This window comes from Struthio camelus, chromosome 1 (genome assembly GCF_040807025.1).
Source record: "Struthio camelus isolate bStrCam1 chromosome 1, bStrCam1.hap1, whole genome shotgun sequence".
Classification (NCBI taxonomy): domain Eukaryota; kingdom Metazoa; phylum Chordata; class Aves; order Struthioniformes; family Struthionidae; genus Struthio; species Struthio camelus.
In genome coordinates, this window is record NC_090942.1 from 39,088,002 (window position 1) to 39,111,023 (window position 23,022).

A 23,022-nucleotide genomic window follows, 5' to 3' on the forward strand; every position below is an offset into this window, starting at 1 on the left:
CCTCTCAGTGTGCCACGGTGATTCTGGGGTTAGTGCGGACTGCCGAGTTTCAGGGGTCTGGCGACCAGTACAAACTCACTCTTTGCATACTGGCTCACAGAAGACTCATAACTGAATTAATAGCACAATTGTTTGGCAAGAAGGCACTGAGGGGCCTGGTCTCAGATTTTAAATAATCAGTACCTCAGAATAATTCCAGTGAGTGCTGGCATTTCTTACTACATGCAGGACCAGTGCTTCTGAAGGGAAAAGTCTGTTACAGCTAAATCTGGTGCAGCTAACAGGTTACTGTAGTCCTCATTTTCAAGGCCAAAATCCTAAGCTAATGACTTTACACATGGGTGTAAAGAGCATTTAATGGTTGGAAAGGGGCAAACCCTGTGTGGCACAATCAGCAGCCACGTGCTCTTTAGAGACATACTGAAATATTAGAAAGAAGGAAAGGAAGTAGAGAGTAGAATGACACTGTTCTTGTTTGCCAAAAGTTTGGCTAAAAAGCAGAAAAAACTCATTGATAATTCTATTTTTTCAGTCTTTTCATTCACATTCCTCTGCCAAATCGTGGTATTTGAACGTAACTTGATCCAGAAACGCAGGTTTAAAATAACTAGCAAGCATATTTATTTATAAAACTACTCTCCACAAGTATATTTACTTATAAAATCAGCAGGTGGAGACAAGAACAAAGATATTAGTTGTCACTCTTCCTGCAGCATGCTTGCTAGTTATCATCCCGACTGTTTCATGTCACCACCAGGTGGAACTCGCTCTGTGCTAATACGGGGGTTTTTCCTAACCCTGTCAGGCTTGCACTTGCAGGAGGGCTTTGGCGGGGAGAAGATTCAGGTCAGGCAGGGATCCCCCTGTGCAGGTGACCGTAAGGCCAGGGCCCAGGAAGTGCTGCCTCCATGCACTGCTGCCCTTCTGAAGCGGGGCTTTCTCTGCGAGTTGAAGGACGAGGTGAGGCTGCTGTCTGCCACATCAGTGCTCAGCAGTGGGGCTTCACCCCACAGGGCCTTAGGCTGGGCTCTCTGATTCAGGCCACTGAGATTTTCTGTTCATTGGGCTCTGGTAAAAAATCTCTGTCAGAGTAAAAGACAGCTAAAGACAGTCAGGTTGGAGGATCTTGTTGGAAGCTGTCATCTGTTCATCCCCTGGAGAAAGCACATCCTCTGGCTACCAGTGTAGACGTTTGCACAGTTTGTTTACCCCATAGCTGGAATCTGGAGTTGGTGGAATATTTTTAAATGGTCTTTTTTGACCTTTACGGCAGCTCATGCTCGGCCAATTGGAAATAGGGGGAATGATAGGGACACCTTCACCGGCTGTTACACATCATCTTTTCCCTCAGAAGTGATGATCCGTGTGCATTTCCTTTGCTCTTCTTCCTCTATCTCCTTCCTGCATAACAGTGCATTATTCCATTTCAACTGAAACAAATCTTTTTTCCCTTTTCACTTTCTGACGTGAGTTCAGTCCTTGGTAGGGCTAATCCAGGCACAGCTGATGATTTTTTGTGAGCTCCACTAAAACAGGAGCTCCTTATTCCCTTCAGACCAAGGATTTGTATAATTGGTACACTGGGCCCATCTGTATTGGTTTAAAGTAAGTGTAGTGAAATTAGGCAAACACTGGCACTGTGAATCATCCAGCACTAATTTAACATGAATGTTTTCAGATCTCTCTTGTGCCTGTTTATTCTGGGGAAAACTTAATTGCAGGTTTTTCAGTTTTATCTGAAAGGAAAAAAATGGTTATGAGCCTGTGTCATTTTTAAGCCCGTTGAGCGCAAAGTGGAAGAGGAGTAAACAGGAACACATTTGGATCAGCAGAGCCTTAGTAGCTCACAGAAGATAACTGTCAGTAGGACTCCGTTATTTTTATTTGGGATATATACACTTGTGCTGTTTAAAGAGTCCATGCCTCAGATGCGGCCGTTCGATGACCTGCCTCTCAGATTTACTGTGTGAGGGCAGGAGCCCAACGCCTCCAGGCAGAGCTGGGCGTCCTGTGCACGGGCTGCACATGACGATCTGTCCATGAGCAGTGGATGTTTCTGAGGTGGGACTTCTGTTTCTGCTCAGTTATGGGACATCTGGACGGCCCAGAGAAATATCCCAAATTCTTATATTCCACCCAGTTAGGTTATCCTAGCAGAAATAAAGATGAGCCCAACGAAACACAGATATGTGGTAGCCCTGGGTATTACAGAATACAGCATCTGAAAAATGTCCAATAGTTGACAATCTGAATTACAGATATGGCCAGCCCCGTGGAAGGCACTGTATATTAGAGAAGCTTAGGACAAATTCTGATGAGTATGCAGTGTTTTCTTTGAGACATTTGAATGCATCTGTTAAATGACTGCATCCGCACTCCTAGCATCTTGTCTCCCTCCAATCTTCTCCTGGACATCGGGCCATTTTCTTTTTGCTGATTCTTTCTAAATCTTCTTTTATTTCTCCTCTTGCTTGTTGCATCAGATTTCTTTTCCAGGCTAATTATTTCCTTTAGGTATACATTTACTCAGGGTAAGAGAAAACAAGCCTCTGAAGCAAGTTGGATGTTTCTAAAGCAGTATTATCTGTCTGTAAAAACATGTAGTGAATATAATTGACTTCCACGGCGACCATTCATACTGTACCTCATTATAACTGCTCTTAGCTGTTGTTGAAAATTACTGCCATATTAGGCACAATTTGTATGCAGTTTATTTGGTTTATTCAATTTCTTTATTCAAGTAAAAATATAATAGAAGGCTAACCAGGAAAAAAAAAAAAAAACAGAGGTGCTGTCATGTGAAGGAATAGTGTAAGCACCTGAGCAAATAAAAAAGACCTGTACTGAACTGATCTGTGCAGCAGCCGTGTTAGCGCTTGCTCAGTCTTTAGGCTGATCTTACAGGCAAGCTGGTTTTCCCCCAGCAGAGTATTAAAGGAGAATAGCTCCTCATAAGACATTTTTTAAGCAATTTTCCAAGCTATTTCTTTCCTTGGCTGTGTCACTGTCTACACCATAAGGTTGTGAAAAGTTTTCCTTTGAAATCCTTCTTGAAGGAAAATGTAGGGTTTAGCAGAAAGGCCACGCTTTGCTTTAAAAACCATAACAGCAAGCAAAACAGAAGGTGAACATTATAATCTGAAATATTAAACTTTTTCCCATTTCAATAGTTTCAGTTTTCAGTCATTTTCAAAGTACAGCTGAAATTTTCCACAGCAAACTTCAAGGAAAGGAGGTGTGCGGGGCACCCACCCCAGCAGCGACTCTGAGCAATCTATCCCCACAAATCATGCCTTTTTTCTTTTTTCAGTTGTGCCTGTTGCTGTCACATCCTTTTGTACTGTGCATTGCAGTGTTCGAGCGCATGTTATGCAGACAAACCCTTAGGCAGAGAGCAAAGGAAAACTACCCTGGCTGCCAGGCACAGCGTGGCAGCGTGAAGCTGCAGTGTGGAGCTTCGGTGCTTCCCAGGTCAGCGGCAGCTTCGGGGCAAGGCTCCTAGTGGTGTCTGAGGAGCCTGTAGCTCAACATAAGTTGTTCCTTCCTTGGATGGAAAACCCTGCTCTGGAAGTATTACCTATTTTAATAACTACTTAGTTGATAATCTGTTGATATTAGGCAAAGAGGAGGGTTTTGCCCTATTCCTTCATGGTGGTGTCGGAACAGACCCTACTCCGCCTTCCTGTAGAGTCCTGTCCAAGACCAGATTCCCTCACCGCAGATTTGGGGCTCTGTTTTCAGCCCACTGTTCATTTTGTGGTCCTCGGACAGATGTTGCTGACCACTAACTGCCCCAGTCTAGGCCCAAATTCTGAGGAAAGAGTTCCTTGATGGAAAAGAATATTATGTCCCCTTTTAGTTATTTGTGACTAAGTTCTCTTACCAAGACATTTCATTCAATATCTGAATTAAACAGAAGAAAGGGGGCCTTTGTCTTTTTTTTTTTTGTTTTTAATCACTGTAATAACTCTTTCCCTTGTTTCAGAACTTTATTACCGCAATGAGAGCCTGTTTGTCCAGCTGTAATGAGGAGAGTGTTTGTATGGCACTCAATGCTGTAGGCATGTTGCTCAGGAGAGGGAATATAACTGCAAAAGGAAGACAATACAGGCTGCGTTTTTTGAGTTAAAAACAATTTCTGTCAGAATTCCATCTCTGTTGTTTTAGTTTTAATATATGTTTGAGTTCTGACTGTTCTTTACAAAATTTATTTCCCAGATAGGCATAATGCTATGGGAAAATATTTCGACAGGTTTGAAAACAAATTGTGAATGTTTGTTATTTGAAACACCCCAAGACAAATTTTTCAAATGTAGACCTCATCTGTGACTGGTGTTCCTAGATAAACTTGGTCTCTGCAGTGCAGTCACTAATAATTAGTAGTCATCATCATAATTTCAGTGCCGAGTGCTGTTGTTATTACAGGGTTGCATTTACAGTTCTTTTGATTTTCCCCACAAATACAGTACATTTGGATTCCAATTTTTCAAATCAGTTCCACCAGAAGGCCTGCCATCTCTAGTATTATCCTGACTTACTCATCCTATGTGAAAGTTTCAGTTGTTTTAGTGAATTATATAGATAGCTTGTAAGTAGTATTGCAAGCTACTTTGCAAGACTTATATATATATATATATATATATTTTTTTTTTTTACCAATACTGCTTTTGGAAGGAAAACAAAAGCATTTATTCGAAATTGAATGCTTTAGACTGAGGTTACTAGGTCAACAGTAAATTTTAAAAACTATTTGAGACATTTCTTAACGACATTTTAAAATTATAGCTTAAGGTTACGCTGCTTCACATGATTCTGTTTGGTTCCTTTGATGCTGAAGATCTACAACTGACTTATGCGTAAGATATATTTTTAAAAACATTAGCCATGATTTAAAGTAACAAGAGACACTGTTCAGATGAAGGGAGAAAACCATCCTTTGGGAGGAAGTGAGTTAGGTTCAGTAGTTTTGTTGAACCTGAACCAAAAAAGAAGCCATTAGTAACTCAATCTTTGTAAGAAGACTTGAGGAAGATCCCAGCTCCTCCTTACCTATTGATTTCAACAGCACTCCAGACGTTGGAGATGCCAGAAGTATTTTAGAAGAAGGCTCTAAGACAGGCAATATGCATTTAGCACTATTTTATAATACAGTGGCGGGATTAAGGAAGCAGTTATTGCAGTAGCTGTATTGTGGTACAGTTATTAATTGCTAAAGAGAACTGGCCCCATGCCTTTGTTGCTCCAGAGACATGAGGGTCACTCTTGTTCTGAACAGTTCAGACGTCAAATGAGACTGTAGATGTGAAGCTTCAGATCTCCCTTAAAAACATTTTAAACAAATATAACCTTCTCCCACTAACAAAGATGTAAATCTGGATTGCATATGTTATTTCATAGAAAGTTGTTTTGACATTCAGAGCACCTTAGTGGAAAGAAACAAATACCACCTTTATTTATGGCTTTCGCTTTTTTATTTCCCAAGTGAGAAACATGAAGGAAAAAAACAGATGATGATTGTCTCATAAAAGCTGCTTTTAGGAGTTCAGTTGTTTTGTAGAATTCCCTTCACACGCTGTTCTCTCCGAGTGAGATTTACCTGCTCTGGTAGCCCAACTTTGGTGTTGGAAACTGTATTAGAGGTGAACCCTCCCTTTACTTTTCTTTCCAAAATTAATCTTTTTTTTTTTTTTCTGCTCCCACACACAGCACCTTGCTACTGCTCTGACACGCTGCATGTTCTGCTGAAAACCAGTGCCGTGTATTCCTTCCTAAATCCGGATGGTGCTAGAAAGGACTGATTATTTTATTGCCAGTGAAATGCATATCTACTATGCAGCCATGTGCTGGTGAACAAGAATATTTCTATGCTTCATTCTGGTTTAATTTACCCAAGTGTAACTAAGATGAACCTGCACTGAAAATAACGTTGCCTCATTGTAAAATATTTGTAAGTAGGGGTATTTATTTTGGATTCATCATCATGGAGATTTTATGAAAATAGCCCAGCATGTTAGCCAAAAAATGCCCTATTTTGTGGAGGCATTGTACATAATAGGAATATGTCACTTTATAGTTTTACATTAAACTTGTATGTGAGAAGTTACAGCTGTGGATGTTTGTGTCTGTCGGATTCTGTTTCAGTAAACCTGTATGAAGGAAAAAAGTGAAGGCCTTTCAGCTTTACAGCAGTTTCAAAGTAGAAGCTTCATTATCTTTTTTTTAATCCTATATGCTTCATGTTTTTACACAGATACAGCTTCTCAGTGAAGATAAATGATAAGACTCTACCTTAAAAAGCCTTTCGGTTTTCATTAATCCATATTAGGTTAAAAGGGAATCAGAATTCTAAAAATATATCACATCAGAGAAACAAGGTATTTTTCAGGTCAAGGTCCTCTTTCTTTTCCATCTGGTGCCATTTGGTTGTTCTAACATCTTCCATCTCCCCCCACATCTCCATCTGTAAATAACTCACTGAAGTAAATGCTTGGAATAATTACAGCAAAGAATGATAAAATGCAGGTTAAATGTAATCTCTTTGGCTTCTTAAATGAAAAACATAACTGCAAATATCACAGTTATTGAAAAACTGTGGAGGTCTCCAGTCAGCAGGTGTAAGAAATGGGAATAATATCTGAGCATAAGATGCTTTGGGATTGCAATTTTGCTGTTCAAAAAAAATGTTCAAAAAAAAAAAAGGAATATTAGTTCAGGAGAGGAGAAAAAATAGCCTATCAGGCCTGATTTTCCAAAGCATCCTGCAGTTTTGCTTCTACAAATAATTATAGACTCATATTTAAACAGTTAGATGTCTAACTGCTTGCCTTAATATATTAGGAAGTTGGAGGTCTAAGTACAACTAAATGTGTACGAACTTGCGAAGGAGGTTTGAAATGCTTCTAAAATTTATCAACAGGTAGACTGCTTTCCAGATGTTTATGGGAACAAAATATCTTTCGTTTTTGCATGAGGTCTGCACTGCCCCAAGAAACAGTCCTGGAGCTGGCCACAAGATAAAGGTGCATTAGCATTTCGTGGGTTAACGTGAATGAGACTATCTACTCTTGCCAGGTTTTGATTTCTCTATCAGGAATGCACAAAAGAGGCTTGATAGCCTCAAGTAGCCAAGAGCTACTTGATAGTAGGAAATTTAATTGTTTTATCTGCTTGTAGTTTGGGACTTAGAAAGGATACCTGCTGTATATCTGAATACTTATTCATCTCTCTGGCCGGCTTATAAACGTACCAGAAACTGGCCCTTAGGATGTAGAGGCTCAGCTCCCAAGTAAAGGGTCCTTAGAGTGAGCACAAACACTGTGACCTCTTATTTTAAAGCCCTTTTGTATTGGCAATGTAATGTAAAGTCACCATAGTGAAAATAAGAATGGTCCCATTTAAACATCTCTAATTTGATAAAAAGTGCTGCCCATTACAGTGTAATATTCTCCCTCAAACTAAACTTTAGGCTCAGGGATAAATGTACTGACAAATCTTGGCTCCTATTCACACAAAAAATGTGCAAATGTCACTTGAAGTTGTTCACTTGGTTGGGACACTCCCTCTACCCCCATCTTGTCTCCTGCAATTAGCCTTTGCCCCCTTCCTCCCGCAGCTATTTCTTATGAGCTATTATGTTTTACCATCCTTCACATAGCAGTGCACCTGCTCTTGCTGCCCATCAGATTTGCTTAACTAGAGCTGAAAGAAAGCAATAATCTGAGTCTAAGCGCTAGCATGTATAGAGGCGAGAGCCTTCCAGAGCTCAGTTTCTGCCATACTCAGGATTACTGTCTCTCTCATTCTCAGCTCAGTAGAAGCAGAACAGATCCAGAGTGGTCCTCTTCTCCCCGTTCTCACTTCACTGTGGAAGCGCTCCCTGTCCCCCATTCCCAAATAGTTTAAATTTAATATTTAAAGGCAGGCAGAAGCATTAATATGTCACTAACAGCAACCTAAAACATACAGTGGACCAGCCATTTTGCAGCCTTTTAGTAGCAGGGAAGCAGGCACTCAGGAGCCCGAAGGAAAGGAGTAGGCGAGCGGGAGCCAGTAAAGAAAAGGCAAGAAAAGCAGCCTGGGGCTTGCGAAGTGGAGGTCACTGCTGTGTTGTTTGCCGCTTACAAAGAAAGAAAGATTGTACGAAGAACCCGCAGGGGTCTGTTTGGTTTTCCAGCATCACTGAGAGTTGCCTGATATGCAGACAAGCAGACTGCTTCTACAGCTTGTTCCTGGCAGCTTTCGCAGCAGAGAAAATGGCCAGAGCCATGAGAAGGTTAGCAAACTATCGAATGGGTTTTCCGCTTTAACTTTGGAGAAGGGAAACGAGCCAGCAGAGGGGTGGATATTCCTGGTGAGTTTGACTCATCAGCTCAATGAGCAGTTCACTTGTCTTCCTGTCAAGGTGCACAGAGTGACAGTGTGTCTCAGTGCCTTTCAGGAGTTTCTCTGTCGCAGGGTTTGCTCAGCTTTCAGTCAACCCCCACAGAGGTACCGGTTTGTGACAATAATGCTGATCCCTGGGCAGCAGTGGCACGCCAGAAGAAACAGCATGACTTAGAAATAAAAGCTTGTATGTCTTCAAGGTTACCCCCTGGATGCAGAGACTGTTTCAGAGTCCCATCTTGGGGAGCATATGTGGTAATGGGAGAATCTTTGGAACATGTGTCACATGTAGCAGGAACTAACAGCCTAAATTGAAGTCACTCCAGTTGGGTACAAAGGCTACTTTAGGAGGAGCTTAGCTGTTTATATAGGTTTCAGATGACTTCATTTTTTAAAGTGCATGGAATTCATCCAAAGCAAATAATTTTTTTCTGTGTTGAATGGGAAGACCAAAAGGAAAAGTCTGGAGAAAGGAGGATGGATGGTCTTTCTTTAATGTCAAAGCTGACATAAACACATCTCCTCCAAACCCTTCTCACAAGATAATTTTCTCAGCAAGACACAGATTGCTTCAATCTCTGTGTAGCAGCCTTTGAAGCTTCTCCTTTATTGCTATTACAGGGGAGGGAGGGTTGCCGCTGAGAATTTCTGCAGCAGTGAAATGTTCCTCCTCCAAATGCCTTCACACAATGAGATAGCTGGTTGCCCCAAAGAGTCCCCTCTTTGGAACTCCTCTGCCACCACGTAAGGGCAAGCTGACAATTAGATATGTCACTCTTCTGCAAAACATTTAAATCTGAAAAACTGAAAAGGCTTAATCAAAAAAATAGTCTGACCAGCTCTATATAAGGCTTCAATTTTTGTTAGACGGAGGCCCAGCTAAGGAGATGATGAATGGTGTTGGAGAGGAGCCACCAATTAGGAGACATCAATTTTTCTGTCAACAGTATAACCCCTTCTACAAAACTTGTCATATGTTTATTCCTTCCTGTTTGTGAAGGTATTTGTTTGATAGGGATATTTTGCACGAAGCGAAGAATTTATTTTTTTTTAAAGATGTCACTGCTGCACTGTTTTTCAGGTCCAGTTTTCTGGGATATTTTCTGGGTTCAGACTTCTTGCTCTTCAATCTGTCTGCTGTCCGTAACTCTTACATTTGTGACATTTTGTGGGGGGGAAGCAAAAGAAAAGAAAAAAACATGAGTCTACTTGCTTTTGCAGTGAATTCTTGGGGGGAAACACTTCTGATGTGAGTAGGCTCTTTGGGGGCATCGGACTTGGGGCTGGAAATGCCTTCATGTGTGCAGAGTTTCCCAAAAGGGAGAGAAAGCATTTTTGAGCATTTCTTTTTAAAAAAATTTATGCCTGCTCTGCTTGCATCCTAAAACGTATTCCTCCACATTTAATAGTTTAAGATATAACTGAAGACATATGGACTTTTTTTTCCCCAATTTACACACTTTCCATACCCATATTCAGAAAACTTGATAGCTTCCACACCTCCTTTTACTAAATAAAAAATTTTACTCCCTTTACTTATGGGAAACTGTGTATATCCTTTATTCATCTTCATGCAGTGATTCACAGCTGCTGCTGTGTTTCTTAATAACTTATTGCAAGGCATTTTATGAAATCATCAGTAGCAAATGCTTAGCAGATACTAGAAGAAGAAACAAGTTCTGTGTGCGTGGGCATATATGTAATGCACAGAGAGCAAGAGTATATCTGCGTGTGTTATGATATTTGGCAAGAGAGTAAATGAGAGGGACAGATCTCTGGTGGAGTTTCAGATGGGCACTGGTAGATGCTGACATGACCTTAGAACGTATCAGGTTCTTACGTGGGAGCTCAGCTTCAGGAAATGGAGCCTATGATGACTGTTTTTTGAGGGGTGGCTGAAAAGTTACAGCTGTGTAATGAGTTCTACTGGGCCACTGAATAGATTCAAATTTCTTCTCACCTGTGTTGTGGACAGTGGGAGACTTGGCAAGGAACAGTTAAAGAATAGAAGGTCACTATTTAAATGTTATGTGTCCGTTTGTTGTAAATCGGGTATACAACCTCATAATCGTCTGGTATGAGGTTACGCTGCTCAGATAGCAGCTGTGTTGAACACGCATGTTAATGAGTGCAATATTTTTGCTCTGGATGCAGAGAGTAATGCAGAGCATTTATTAGTGGTCTGTAATATAGGTGTTGTTATGACTCCACTTCAGCCATGGGCAGCAGGTGATCTGAAGCACTCATCATGGTTTTGAAATTAGACACAGTAGTAGTCATCTCATTGCTTCTAATGTGAGATGGGTCAGGCTCTGAGCACATTCTTCTAGGGGTAACCATGCTTCAGTTTAGGCAGAGGTTAAGGTAAACTGTGGGATCTAACTTGCAACCTATTAACTCCTTTTTTAAAGAACCTTTGCACTGCAAAAACATTAACAGTTGTGTTCCACAACAGCTTGCTGTTTGTCTTCTGGGTGGAATTTATGCTTTTCCTTAAGTGTTGTGAGACTGAATCTGGCTTTTTGGAGGGCAGAAATCTCTCCTGAGATGGAAGATGGGCAGCTACTGGCAACTTGATCCTTGCCTGTAAACAACTTTGTGTTTAGGGTAAAATGTTCCAAAGTACCTATGTGATTCAGAATCCAAAGTCTCCATTTCAGTCGTTTTCAGACTCTGGAGGGACATGAACATGTTTTCAAAGTGTTATTCTCTCTCTGCTTTTTACAAGGTAATCCGTCACAAAGATGTAATAGCATCCTTTCTTCTTACTTGTTCCTCTTTTCCAGGTTGGCCTTCCTTCTACGATGTGATTAGTCCCGATGCAATTACTTTCACTGATGATTTCTCCTATGGGATGCACAGGGTTGAAACGTCCTGCAGTCAGGTTAGTTTATAGCACATACAGACCATTCTGATGGCAAAGGCTGCAAAAATCATTACAGTGTGCTGTACTTTCTCTAAGATTTGCAAACCTTTCTGATCCATTAAATAGTAATCATTGCAAGAGAGCACAATGGGTTGTAGGTATAACAGCTGGGTGCAACGAGCTGAAAGCACAAAGGGCTCACTGGAGTGCACATTGTTATCTAGTGTAAGATTTAACAGACTATATAGAAATGGTTGGATTCCGTGCTGAGTCTACAAAAATTGTCTTCCTAAAAGGGGTCCCTTCAAAGGAACCCTTGAGCCTTGCCGGCTTACCTCCGTACTTGAAGAGCTGGGACGGAAATGGAAAGCACTGGAGCGACAATGTGTGTGCTGATTCCATCACTGTGCATTACTGTGCAGCAGTGCTAACTTGTTCCCAACACTCATTCCCAGGGCATCCTTAATGGTTGCCTCAAACAATCCCATCTGCCATAGTAATGAAGTCGGTAGTCATTCAAAACAAACCAAAATTTTCCATTATCTGTCTTGTTCTACTTGCTTTCATCCTTTGTGTTGCCCTCTTCTCTGCAAAGGGAATAGCATAATCATTACCTAGCGAAAGAGGAGCTGCTGCGTTGGTGTTGGACAGTCACAGCCAGTGGCTGGCACTCCTCTGGCTCCACACGCTCAAATTCCTCCTGAGACAAGCAGCAGCTTCATTTGGGCTAAGAAAATTGGCTGTTCTGTTTCCAGACAGAGTTGGTGGTGGGATAAGTGATTTCTTCACTGAAGTTTTACGTTCTCACTAGTCACTTAGTTGTCATACATGAAGTGCTCAGTGTGAGTCAAGAAGCTTCCCGAAAAGAGGCAGGATTTTCTTTATGGAGAATCCATTAACTTCTGCCTGGGTAGAGGGCTTGACCTTACACAGGTATGGCCAAATCAGCGTATCTGCTAGTATGTCACGTCTACTAGATAATTGTATTATTTCTATATTAATGACATTCTTTAGGAGATTCATTTAGTACTTTTTTGAAACATCCATTTCCCTAAATTCCTTAGGAAGGCTGCATTGTGACCGCAGGCTGGGAATTTCCCACTTGTACCGTGTTCACTGGAAGAATCAAAAATGCAGCCTACTTTCTTCAGCTCTGCTTGGTAGGCCAGAATAGTGCTAAAAGCAGTGCATTGACAACCTGCTGAGCAGGCTATATCTGATGACTCCCTTCAAGAGATGGCCAGAGCTCCTGAGTTCGCCTTAGTGAAGCCCAGGGAAGCCTGTGGTCAGGCCGAGGAATCTGGGAATGTCATTTACCTGTTGCCAAACAAAACAGCGCTAGCAGACCTGAGACCAGCAGTATTAGCAGCAGTCACACACAGACATTATAAACTTAAAGCAAAACCAAAGTCTGAATTTACAGCATAGAGAAAAAAATATGGCTAAAGTCACTAGACAATCCAATGGCAACTTCCTATCAGTTATGCTGACTTCCTGGCAGAGTAACCCCACAGATGATCAAGTCACGCAGGAAAATAGCTTGAGGAGTGATGAACAGCTTTGCAGCCACTGCTCAGCGCAGTTAATACCATCACATTGTGTATCCATAACAAAACCATTTCCTCTGAGCCCTAGGAATGTGAATCGCACATGCAGCTGCAAAAGGAGCACAGTTTTACTGCAGCCTGAAAATGCAGTGGGATTGATATGGCAGGCCTTGGTCAAACTGAGGGGAAATACCCTCTCCCACACCCAAAACATTATTAATCTTTTTCAGATGAAAAAGTAGTTGCTTTTTCTTTAAATGTCCTTCCACCTGTTTGAGAGAATGAGAAACACCTCTTTTAAAGTTCTCTGTTACAGAGAGTAAATACTGGGGAAAAACTGCTATAATATAAAAGAAAGACATCAGTGGGATTATCCTAGAAAAAACTTTTGCAGTGTTTTGGAAATACATCACCCCAGAAATATTTAAAAGGTCAACGATTAGCGACAGGTAAAAGTTAATTGTAAATGCATTTGAGGAATAATCTAAAGCTGGTTGCATCTCTCTCTCTCTCTCTTCTTTCCCATTCAAGTGTTCCTCCCCCGAGGTCTCCCTAGCTATTATTTGTACCTGTAAAATATCAATAAAATTCTATAGACACAAAATACTGTTTGCACATTGATATCGCTGAATAAAGTTACAGCAGCTGATTGCAAGCTGCTTTCCATGGCTTACGGCAGCATATTAAAACCAGAAGCCTTGAGAGATCCAAGCATACTAACAGTTAGCAGTGACCCCCTCTGCCTTTCCTGCCCTGAAACACATATTTCAGATGCTTTACTCTAACCATTTCATCATCCCAGTGCATTCTGCCCAGTGTGTATATATATATATTTGTATGTATAGAGCTGCAACAGATTGTTTCTTTTTGGGAGGCTTTACAGACATTTATATAAGGCCTAGAAAAATGGTCAGCACCTATGGGTAATGTGTGGGGAGGACAGTTAAATCCATTCATCCTTTGTACTTTCAGCTGAGGGCCATGATTCTTACGCTGTGATACAAAGAATTGAATTACATTTCTTTCAGGGCACATAAGTTATGGAGTCTTCTACAGAGAACGTCTCCACATAAATTTTTAGCGAGGGGTAATCTCAAAAGGTAACAAATTTTGCAGTAATCCAATCCTGGTGTGATTCTGCCATCACAAGGAGGTGTAATGGGACTGCCTTGAACAGCTTTTCAGCTTTTGTGAGGAAAATCTTTTTGATAGATTGTCTTCATAGTTGGCCTATTTGTGAGTATTACTCCTGGAGACTGTTTCTCTCCTCAGTTTTTCTTTTTTTTTTTTTTTTTTTTTCTCTCTACAGTTTTTTATTTCTGTCCATTGGAGAGGGAGTGATTACCTTTGTGTAAATGTTAATCTGAAAAAGATCTATTTAACAATTCTAGCCAGGAGATTTTTGAAGCAATCTTAGTTGAGATGATTTAATTAGGATGCTGAGAATTTAGAAAAATACTCTTTCTGGGACACTAAGTTTTGTTTTGTTTTTTGAGATATGGAAAGGCTGTAATCAGGTGAAATGCCACATTAGGAGAGACTCCACTCTTAGAAAGACCTCAGGCCTGCCCAAAAAGGCCTTCAGTCTCAAGGACAAGGAAATAAAGAAAATAAGAGGTAATGGGGAAAGTAAAGGGTGCCAAGGCAGCCGTCTTCCAGAGGCAAGCCTTGAAGCATCGTCATTTATATTTCTCGTGCAGCTTTCCCTTGCCTCTTCCTACTCATCCGGTTTTTTTCCCCTCCGGACAAAGCCAAGCAGCTACTTCGTGGGCCAATGCCGTTCCCGGTGCTTCTGGGCTCTCTCTGCGGACAACAAGGTCTTTGCAGGCTGCCAGCGCTCCAGCCGCCCGGGGGCCGTGGGGACAGCAGCCTGCCCGCAGCCTGGCTTCGTCGCCCAGCTGAAAGGCTGGACCTGGTCAGACTTTAGCCAGTGCTGTGTGGAGGTGCAGGCCTCATCTTCGCATACCTGCCTGCCCACTCCTGGAGTCGGTGACGTTTAGCATTTCACCTGTCATTATTCAAGAAAGAAAGGGTTTCCCTCCCCTCCTCGTTGGCGTGAGAGCCTCCTCCAAACTTTGAGAGAGTATAACCTGAACTAAGATTTAGCTGCTTCTACAGACACTCTTCTTAGTGCTTTGATGAGTTAAAGGCCATAACAGCAGGATAATGTTAGCAACATATTAACTGCGGGGCAGAGAGTTGCCCTCAGAAACTCATTCACAATTCAAAATAATCAGTATTGCCTCTATGCACTTTGGAAACTATGAATTAATTCAATGTTAAGAATCACTTGCAGTCCTTAATTTTTGCTGTCCGACCGTGAGCCCACGAACAGCTCTGTGATCTCAGTTACATCATTCCCGTTCTCACTGAGATCAACTACTGACTTGAAAGGCCAAGGCTCTTTGGTAAAGCAGCATGACTTTCCTGCTCAAGATAAATATTTCTCCAGTGCAAAGTTTTATTTTTTTATTTCTCATGGCAGGCTGTAAAAATGAACTTGTGGAATTTAAGTGACTAATTATAAGAAGCACTTATTACCTAGACAAGTTGTCAGCCGTAATGTGCAGTGATAATAATCCTAATTTCTGAGTAACGGCCAACTGGATCAGCTTCTTCCTAATACTGTACTCTTCTGCAAAGCAAGGGACTGTTACTGTCTTCCAGACAGGAGCAGTAATGTTCACTGTTCATACCACTTCACATATCTGAAGCCAGTTCATACAGAACAGAACTGTCATGAGACCATCTGTAGTTTCACATTCCTTGCGGAAAACAAATTCAGCATCATTCCTGTTTGTAAATTACTCCCAGCTAGTGGTCATTCAGAAATACATTTCTGTCCTACGGGTGTTTTTCAATCATCTGTCCTATATACTACAGAAAGTAGTATGAGATGAGTAGTAGATGAGATTCATCCCCTCCAGGGGCAAGACACAGAGGAGCACCAGGAGGGACCCTGATGCTCTTAGGTTTTGGAAAAACGACAAGCTGTGGGGAAAAAAAAAAGATGTGAGGGCATACTCCGAAGTGTATCCTTACTGCTCTAGGTCCTTGTGAAGATTGCCAGGGGGTTTAATGTTTCCCTTCTGAGGGGTGAATCAGATGACCACAGGCTGAGGAATGCCTAGAACTTGGGTTCCCCCTTTCTTACACGATTGTACTTTTAGTGTTAAGTGAGATGTTACTCACTTAACTCCACTTAACTCACTCACCACCATGTTTTCAGCTGAACTCACACCGTGAGATCATTACACAGACAGGCAGCTTTTCAGAAATAATGACCCAAGTGGACATATGCAGTGGCACAACAGGAACTCCAGGAAACCTGGGCCGGCAGTCTTAGGCTCCCGTGGTGTCTCAGGCAAGGTTTCTTGGGTTGCTCTTGTAAATGCAGGCTCTGAATACTGCTGGGAGTGGCAAAGCAGGCACCTATGGGCTTTCTTGGAACTGGCTGCTAGTCATTGCTCAGTACCACTGTGACACCACCACGTTTTGCAGAAACACGGTGATGCTCTATTGTTTTGTTTCAGTGCGGTGCTCACCTGGGGCATATTTTTGATGACGGACCTCGTCCAACTGGCAAACGATACTGCACAAACTCTGCTTCATTATCTTTCAAACCAGTAGACAAGAACAACGCTGGAGAAGGCAGCGGTAACACCCGTCCTGCCCAAACAGGCAAAGCTGAGCTGTAGGACAAAGCAAGGCCTGCAGAAAACTGTTCGGATCCCACACAGCTTACAAGGAATGTTCTCTGAATTGCCTGCTATCTTATATCCTAAGAATGTTTAAATGCTTGAAACCGTTCTGCATCATCCTTTTTTCTTCCCCTCTCTTTTGGAATTGAGGCCTTGCTTGCCAGTGTATTTTGCTATGTAATTGGATTTAAAAATGTGTTGACTGAATCCACAGATTTTCCCTTTTTTTTTTTTTTTTTGGAGATTGCTTTGGGGAATCCTTAAATCAAGAGGCTTTTGCACCATTAGTTTCTTCTTAATGCTGTGTTACTCTAGGTTTGAACGGTTTTCCTTTTTGTTAGGGAGATGGGAACTGTGGCTATCACCCGTCTATAGGAAACTTCTGGGCGTAAGAAAATCCTGAATTCCCAGCACATCTATGCTTTGTTCTGACTTGTGAGGCATGCAGCCTTTGGACATATGTATTCAACCATCTTCCAGTATCAACCGCACCCTGCAAAAACTTGTACTTATGGCTGTTCCTTCCCAACTGAGAGAGATAGATTAGATGTAAAGCCCATCCTTTGGCTAATTTACTGCCAAAATTTCAAGGGTGTGGTTGAACAGATGTAAGCATTGTCTCAGCATCTATTTTTCCCCTTTGTTCAGTATTTAAATCAAGGTTTTAACTAGCAAGGCTCACTTACGCAGGTCACTAATGAGACACTGTCTGTTTTTGTGAGGCCTGTTCTGCAGCTATGACTCAGTTCTGAATTAAAGTTGAAATCTGCAGGGGGTAATTGTACAGACAAGTGCAGAGATAAACTGGAGAACTGAACAAGATGAGGGATGACACTAAGCTCTTCATCTTGTTGGTCGCTACAAGGGTTCAGAAACATGACAGTTTCAGCTAAAAGAGAGCTTAGGAATGCAACAGAAAGTGGGACACCCTTGTGAAGTATCCAATTTGAAGTTTAAGCTGCCTGGACATGTAATGCCTACAGGGCCACAGCCTTTATTTCGGGTAACTACACTGTGGGTCACGAGTGAGAGAGCTGATTCAACAAATGAATATGAAAAAAGCCTGGCAAAGCTCCAGAAATTTTCACATTGTGACAAAGTATGCTGCCCCGCAAGATGTTTTTCACAGCTGCTCTTAGATTTTGTTCAATAAAAGTTAGTCTAGAATTATACATAATACTGTTCTTTAATCTGTAATGATACAGTATTAGCAAACACCACTTTGCCTTTAAGTGCTGAGTGACTTACGAGATACAGTATTTTCTTTTATTAGCAAACTTTGTGACTGACATATTTAGATCCAATTTTGTTTCCAGGAGGAGCAAAACAATAACTGATTTTAATGGAAGCAGGATTGAGGTTTTTATGTCAGTGATAATAAACATTACCTGAAGTACAAACATCCTTTAGTTAAAATAGAGCTACTATAAAAGCATACAGAATGGTCAAAATTGCCTTTTTTAGCAACATAAGGCAGGCATGAAAAATGCATACAATGCCTTAACGTAGGATAGATGCAAATAAAGAGGCTAAATATTTAGAGCTAAAACATTCAGCCTCTGTGGTAGTGAGCACCTCTTTGCATGAGTATTCCCCCAGATGTCATGCAAGCAATTGCTCATCAGCAACAGGAAAGGCTGTGCAGCCTGACCTTTGGTGTTTCAAGGCAGTCGGGTTTCTCCTGATCCCATTGCTTTTTAGCAGTTTCTTACAGAAGGATTGCTCTTATCCCCTGCCTTTATTTAAAGAAAAGTAAGTTTTCTCTACCACATTTTCTGACATAAACTTAAAAAAGGCAGCATCTATAAAAATGTGGTACATAAATGTGGTTTAATTCCAGATTGCTGTTGGATTTAAGTGCTATCAAATTTCAGTGTATTTCTGCCTTATGTTAAAGAAATATATTACTTAAACTTCAGTACGCAGTAATGTATGCTGTCCTACAGGAGATTTATTTTTGCAGGATATGGAGTGCAATGAAATGAGTCAATATGGTGAGGTGTATGTGATCTCTGGGAGTTAGACCATTTAACATAGGAAATGCATTGTTCTCTCTTGCGCGCAAACTATACCACAGCACAGTGCAAGGTAAGACAGATTTCCTTTTATTGCTCTTAGAAGATGCTAGGAAGGGCTGGTATTAAACACTCCAAATTTCGTTCAGTCTGGTTGTGGTCGTAACAGAGGAAACTTAGGAGCTGAGCACAATATAGGGAATATTTCTGTATGTTAAAATTTTGCACTGCCTAGATGCTTATAAAAACTGAATGCAAATTATGTAGAAATAGCAAATTATATTTTATAATCTCTCTCTATTGTTACTCAGATGTTTAAATAGCATACCTTAAAATATCATGTAAAAGTCACATATGTTATTTATATAGATTATATATATAAAATATTGCACATGTTTTTTATATATATATATGTACACATGCATATATCTATCCAAGTATAATTTTAGCCTTCAATACCTTTTTAATAACTGTAAGCCTTTCCTTAAAAGAGTTCAATACTTTTAAGAAAACGAATATACATTTTTCAAATTAAATTTGATTTCATATGTTTGTTGTACACAAATATACAATAAATTTATTTATAAATAAGCATGATTTTGTTCTTTTCCCTTATTTATCTGTTTTTATGGATGAGCCCCTAGCTGCAGCATGTCTTAGGGAGCTGCTTTCATTTGCTTCCCCTTAACTTACAGTGTGTACTGTGAATAGTGTACATCCAGCCTTTTATCTCTAGCAGCTTTCGGAAGCAGGGGCAAAGCACTGCAGGGTACTAGGTTTCCCTGCACTTACCAGCCCCTGGGAGAATATTTTAAGGATCCAGGTATAATTGAGACTTGGGAAATATTTGGAGAAGGGCTCAGTTTTTACCTTAGCAAAAGTCTTTGGCCACTTCCAAATGGTGTGGTGCGGGGCTTGGTGGCTCCCCCACTTGCAGGAGCCCTGCCATGCCTGGGTTTAGTCTGCAGCTGAGGAGTCTGGCAGGAAACTCGGGTTGGTCAAGGATCGGTGTCGAAGGACGCAGGTTTGTAACGCCCCATTGGAAGCAGATTGACATACTTTGATAAATTATCTCAACAACAAAGTTTTTAAAAATGGGTGCGAGGGAGGGCTTCAGGGAGGTTCCTGGGAACGTGAGAGTTACTGGTAGATTCATTCACATGCTAACTGTTCTCAAGTATTGCAGGGTATCCTCGGACAGCTGACACATTCAAGCCTTATTTTACCACTTTAGTATAGTATAGAAAATTATCTCTTCCAGCCTTTTGCCTCCCACCTGCTCACTCATTTCAGAACTGCAGTGATTGCTGTTTCCAAAATGAGGCACTAAGTGGTACCAACTAAATGGCTGCCACTGGCCCAGTGCAAGGCATGGGGGGCTGGGGGACTCCCATCCTGCTCTAAGGCTCAGCTGCCATTTGAAGCACTGCCATTGGTTTTGCTTCCCTTGGAAGTGAGCTGTTGCCTTTGCAGCATGGGCAGGCTGGGTTTCCCTGTGTGCAGGGTGGACATGTGCCTAAGACGCACATACCGGCCACCACTTCAAAAGCAGGGAGATTGCTAGTAAGAAGCTGCTCTCCCCACTGCTCCCAGAGGTGCCTTGGCCACAGTGTGAGAAGCAGTGATGGCAGGATCAGCGACACGAGAAGCTAGTTAACTAACCACTTTGGGACTGTGCTAATATTGTAGCTATATTGCTTCCATATAATAAAGACATCTTAACTGTAAACCTTCTTCATGAGCTAAATCAGCTTTCATACACCAAAATATATGGTGTGCATATGTGAAACTGGTTAGACCCAGGGGCCCTACTGCACTGGCTATAGCATGTATCCTGCGCAGATGGCAATAGAGTGACAGCTAGATTTATATATCACCCTGGGAAAAGAGAGAGGCGCTTGTTGTGGGGTAATGCACTGGCCTCTTTATTTGTACTCACGGATGAGTGGTGTTTGTCTAAAAGCTTTGTCATCTCTCAGAATAAAGGGCAAGATAAAAGTGAAGCGCCCAACCCTACGTCCAGTGGCCCAATACAAGGCGGAGATGATAATGTCCCAGGGGATCAGGCCTGCCCGACCTGCTAGCATGAGGCGTGAGACATCTTCTTGCCACCTTAACAGCTGACAACAGTGGAGCTTTCTTTGGCAGTAGATAAGCTCCATTTTATTTCCCCTCCTCCTTCACCCCAAAGGATGGATTTATTTTTCCCTCTGTTAAACAAGACCGCATAATAAGTCAACATTTCTACTGGAGTAATACTGAAGAGCCCATAGTCACAAACCTGATACCAAGTGTGGATGTGGATGTTGGTACTCTATCGACTGTACTGAAACGTCTCACTCTTAGCTCACTTGGTCTCGTTCTGCTGTCCTCCATTTACCCCACCGAATTTGGTAGCAGTTGGGCCTGCAGAGCAGCTGTGGGCTTAGGCATTCGCTGGCATGATGTACGTCCATTCTTCTTCCCATTCATATCACAAAATGAATGTGGTTAATGTCAGCGCATGGCCAGCAGTTCTCAAGCTTCTTACCTGCGGTCTGTGCCGGCATGTGAAGTAGATGATATAAGTGACTTTTCTAGTCCTAATTCAGAGTTTCAAAATCATGCCTTCTCTCTTCCTATCCCTGAAGAGACTTTAAGAGTGAAAATAACACAAATGACAGCACATTAAGAATTAAAATCAGTGTGCTCTATATCCATTTGTGAACAGAACAAAAGGCAGAGTATTTAGTGGCAGTAGAAGCCAATTGATGAGCTTCGAAATTCAGTAGAATAAAGACAAAATGTTGCTTAGCTCCCGAGTAAACGGAACTAATAGTTCTTGTTTTATTGACTATTAAAATGAGGCCACCTACAGGTCTCACAATAAACCTGCAAAAATGTTTAATCCTGCATATTTGAATAGCTGCATTCCAGTCTAGCTTCCTCCCCCTTTGTTACAAGGAGAAGTGATGAATCACAGAGCCTGACTATGCTTTTCGGATCAAAGCCATGACAGCGGTCAGGACTGTATTACTTTTACAGTCACTTAAAAAAAATAATAGTGCAAAACAATACTTCTAAATGCACCAAGATCACTGAAATCACTGAAATAGCCCAACTCCATGCAGGTTAGGCATGTGACGTCCTGAGATCCTGACACAGGCCACCAGTATAGTATTAAATGCACTAAGCAAAAAGGTCTCAGTCATGTCCACATGTTTTTGGGATCAGGACCTGCTTGAGCAACACAAATTAAGCAGAAATAATACACTCAGAAAGGTTCCCCAGAGACTTATAGCCAGCCTTCTCAGACCTTCTGCCCAGCCAACACAGGTCAGTAGAAAAAGAGAAGTTCCAAAAAAACAGAAGAGTAAAACGCTTCCAGTTTCAAGCTCTTGTTTCATTCCCTTCTTATGAGACAGCTTTAAAATACTTGAAGACGTTTCACTCTGCAGATGTCTTAGCCAGGGCAGTCTCGTTTGGTGCTCTTTACGATTTCAGTGCAGATGATACCTGCTGTATAACTTCTTTTGGCCAGGAACTTTTGCTTCCCTAATGCAACAGGTCTGTTTCCATCACCTCCATTTTGAGGTGATGGAAAGGATTTTCTTCTCTTTTCTTTTTTGATAGCTGACATTCCAGACAATGATATGTTATTTTTTCTTTTCACTGTAGTCTTAAAACTGTCTAAACTGTGGCTTCACATTCTGCCTCAAACTCAGTACTTCTCCCTTCCTGTCTGCCCAGGTGGAAGGAATATCTGTTCCCTAAAATACAAACAATCACCTAATGGTAATATAAGAACCTTGCCAAATCTTTTGTGCCCTCTGGCTGGGAAAAGTAGCAGTTCTTTGGAAAAGCAAATAAAATATGTCTTTATCATCCCATTAAAGAGGACAAGTTGATTTTGTGTGTGGGCTAGTTAATTTTCATGTTTTTCCAGGCTGCCCTGAAAGCCTTCTTCTTGTCGTCTGGGTATTGTCTCCTCCAGTTTACAACTTTATTATTGTATGTTTCATACAAACATGAACATCTGGAGAACATCCTCAGGTATAACTGCTGGGCAGTGCAGAAAATATCTGCATGATCTGAAACAGGTTTTTCTTCCCATGAAAGTACACACTTGGGACTGGGAAGCTTAGAAGATCTGTAATGGTGTAGAGATCCTTTCACCTCCAGAGCACCACTTCATATTTGGCCTGGGTCTGTAACAGCCAGAATCGCTGGTGACTTTTTAGCTTTTCACTGTTTTCTGTGAAAAAGTTTGGTGCTGGTACCAGTTCACAGAAATCATTGTGCCAGTACCCCTTACAGCCTCAGCGATGCTGGCACTGAGGAGGAGATTGAATTCCTTGCTGTAGGGGCAATCCATCTGTATAAAGAGAGTAGCAAAGAGGTGGAAAGGTAAGGTTGAGAGTGGGAAGAGGAAAGAGGAATTTGCATTTTGACCCTTGCTCTTTGCCCCTCCTGTTCAGCTTGAATTATGTGGTTTTCCACTGTGGCATGATGAGACCACAGTCAACTCAGGA

At 41.5% G+C, this 23,022-nt stretch overlaps 1 protein-coding gene across 5 annotated transcripts in view; it reads left to right on the forward strand.

The window, feature by feature from the left end:
- MSRB3 (methionine sulfoxide reductase B3) overlaps positions 1-19,102 on the forward strand; it is a 95,231-nt gene extending 76,129 nt beyond the window's left edge. For all 5 annotated transcript variants that reach the window (XM_068934797.1, XM_068934765.1, XM_068934781.1 and 2 more), the window contains 2 exons: positions 11,169-11,266; positions 16,329-19,102. In XM_068934797.1, coding sequence (XP_068790898.1) covers positions 11,169-11,266; positions 16,329-16,493 — 263 coding nt within the window. In that variant the 3' untranslated portion in view covers positions 16,494-19,102. The remainder of the gene's footprint in view (positions 1-11,168; positions 11,267-16,328) is intronic.
- Positions 19,103-23,022: the final 3,920 nt, after the last annotated feature.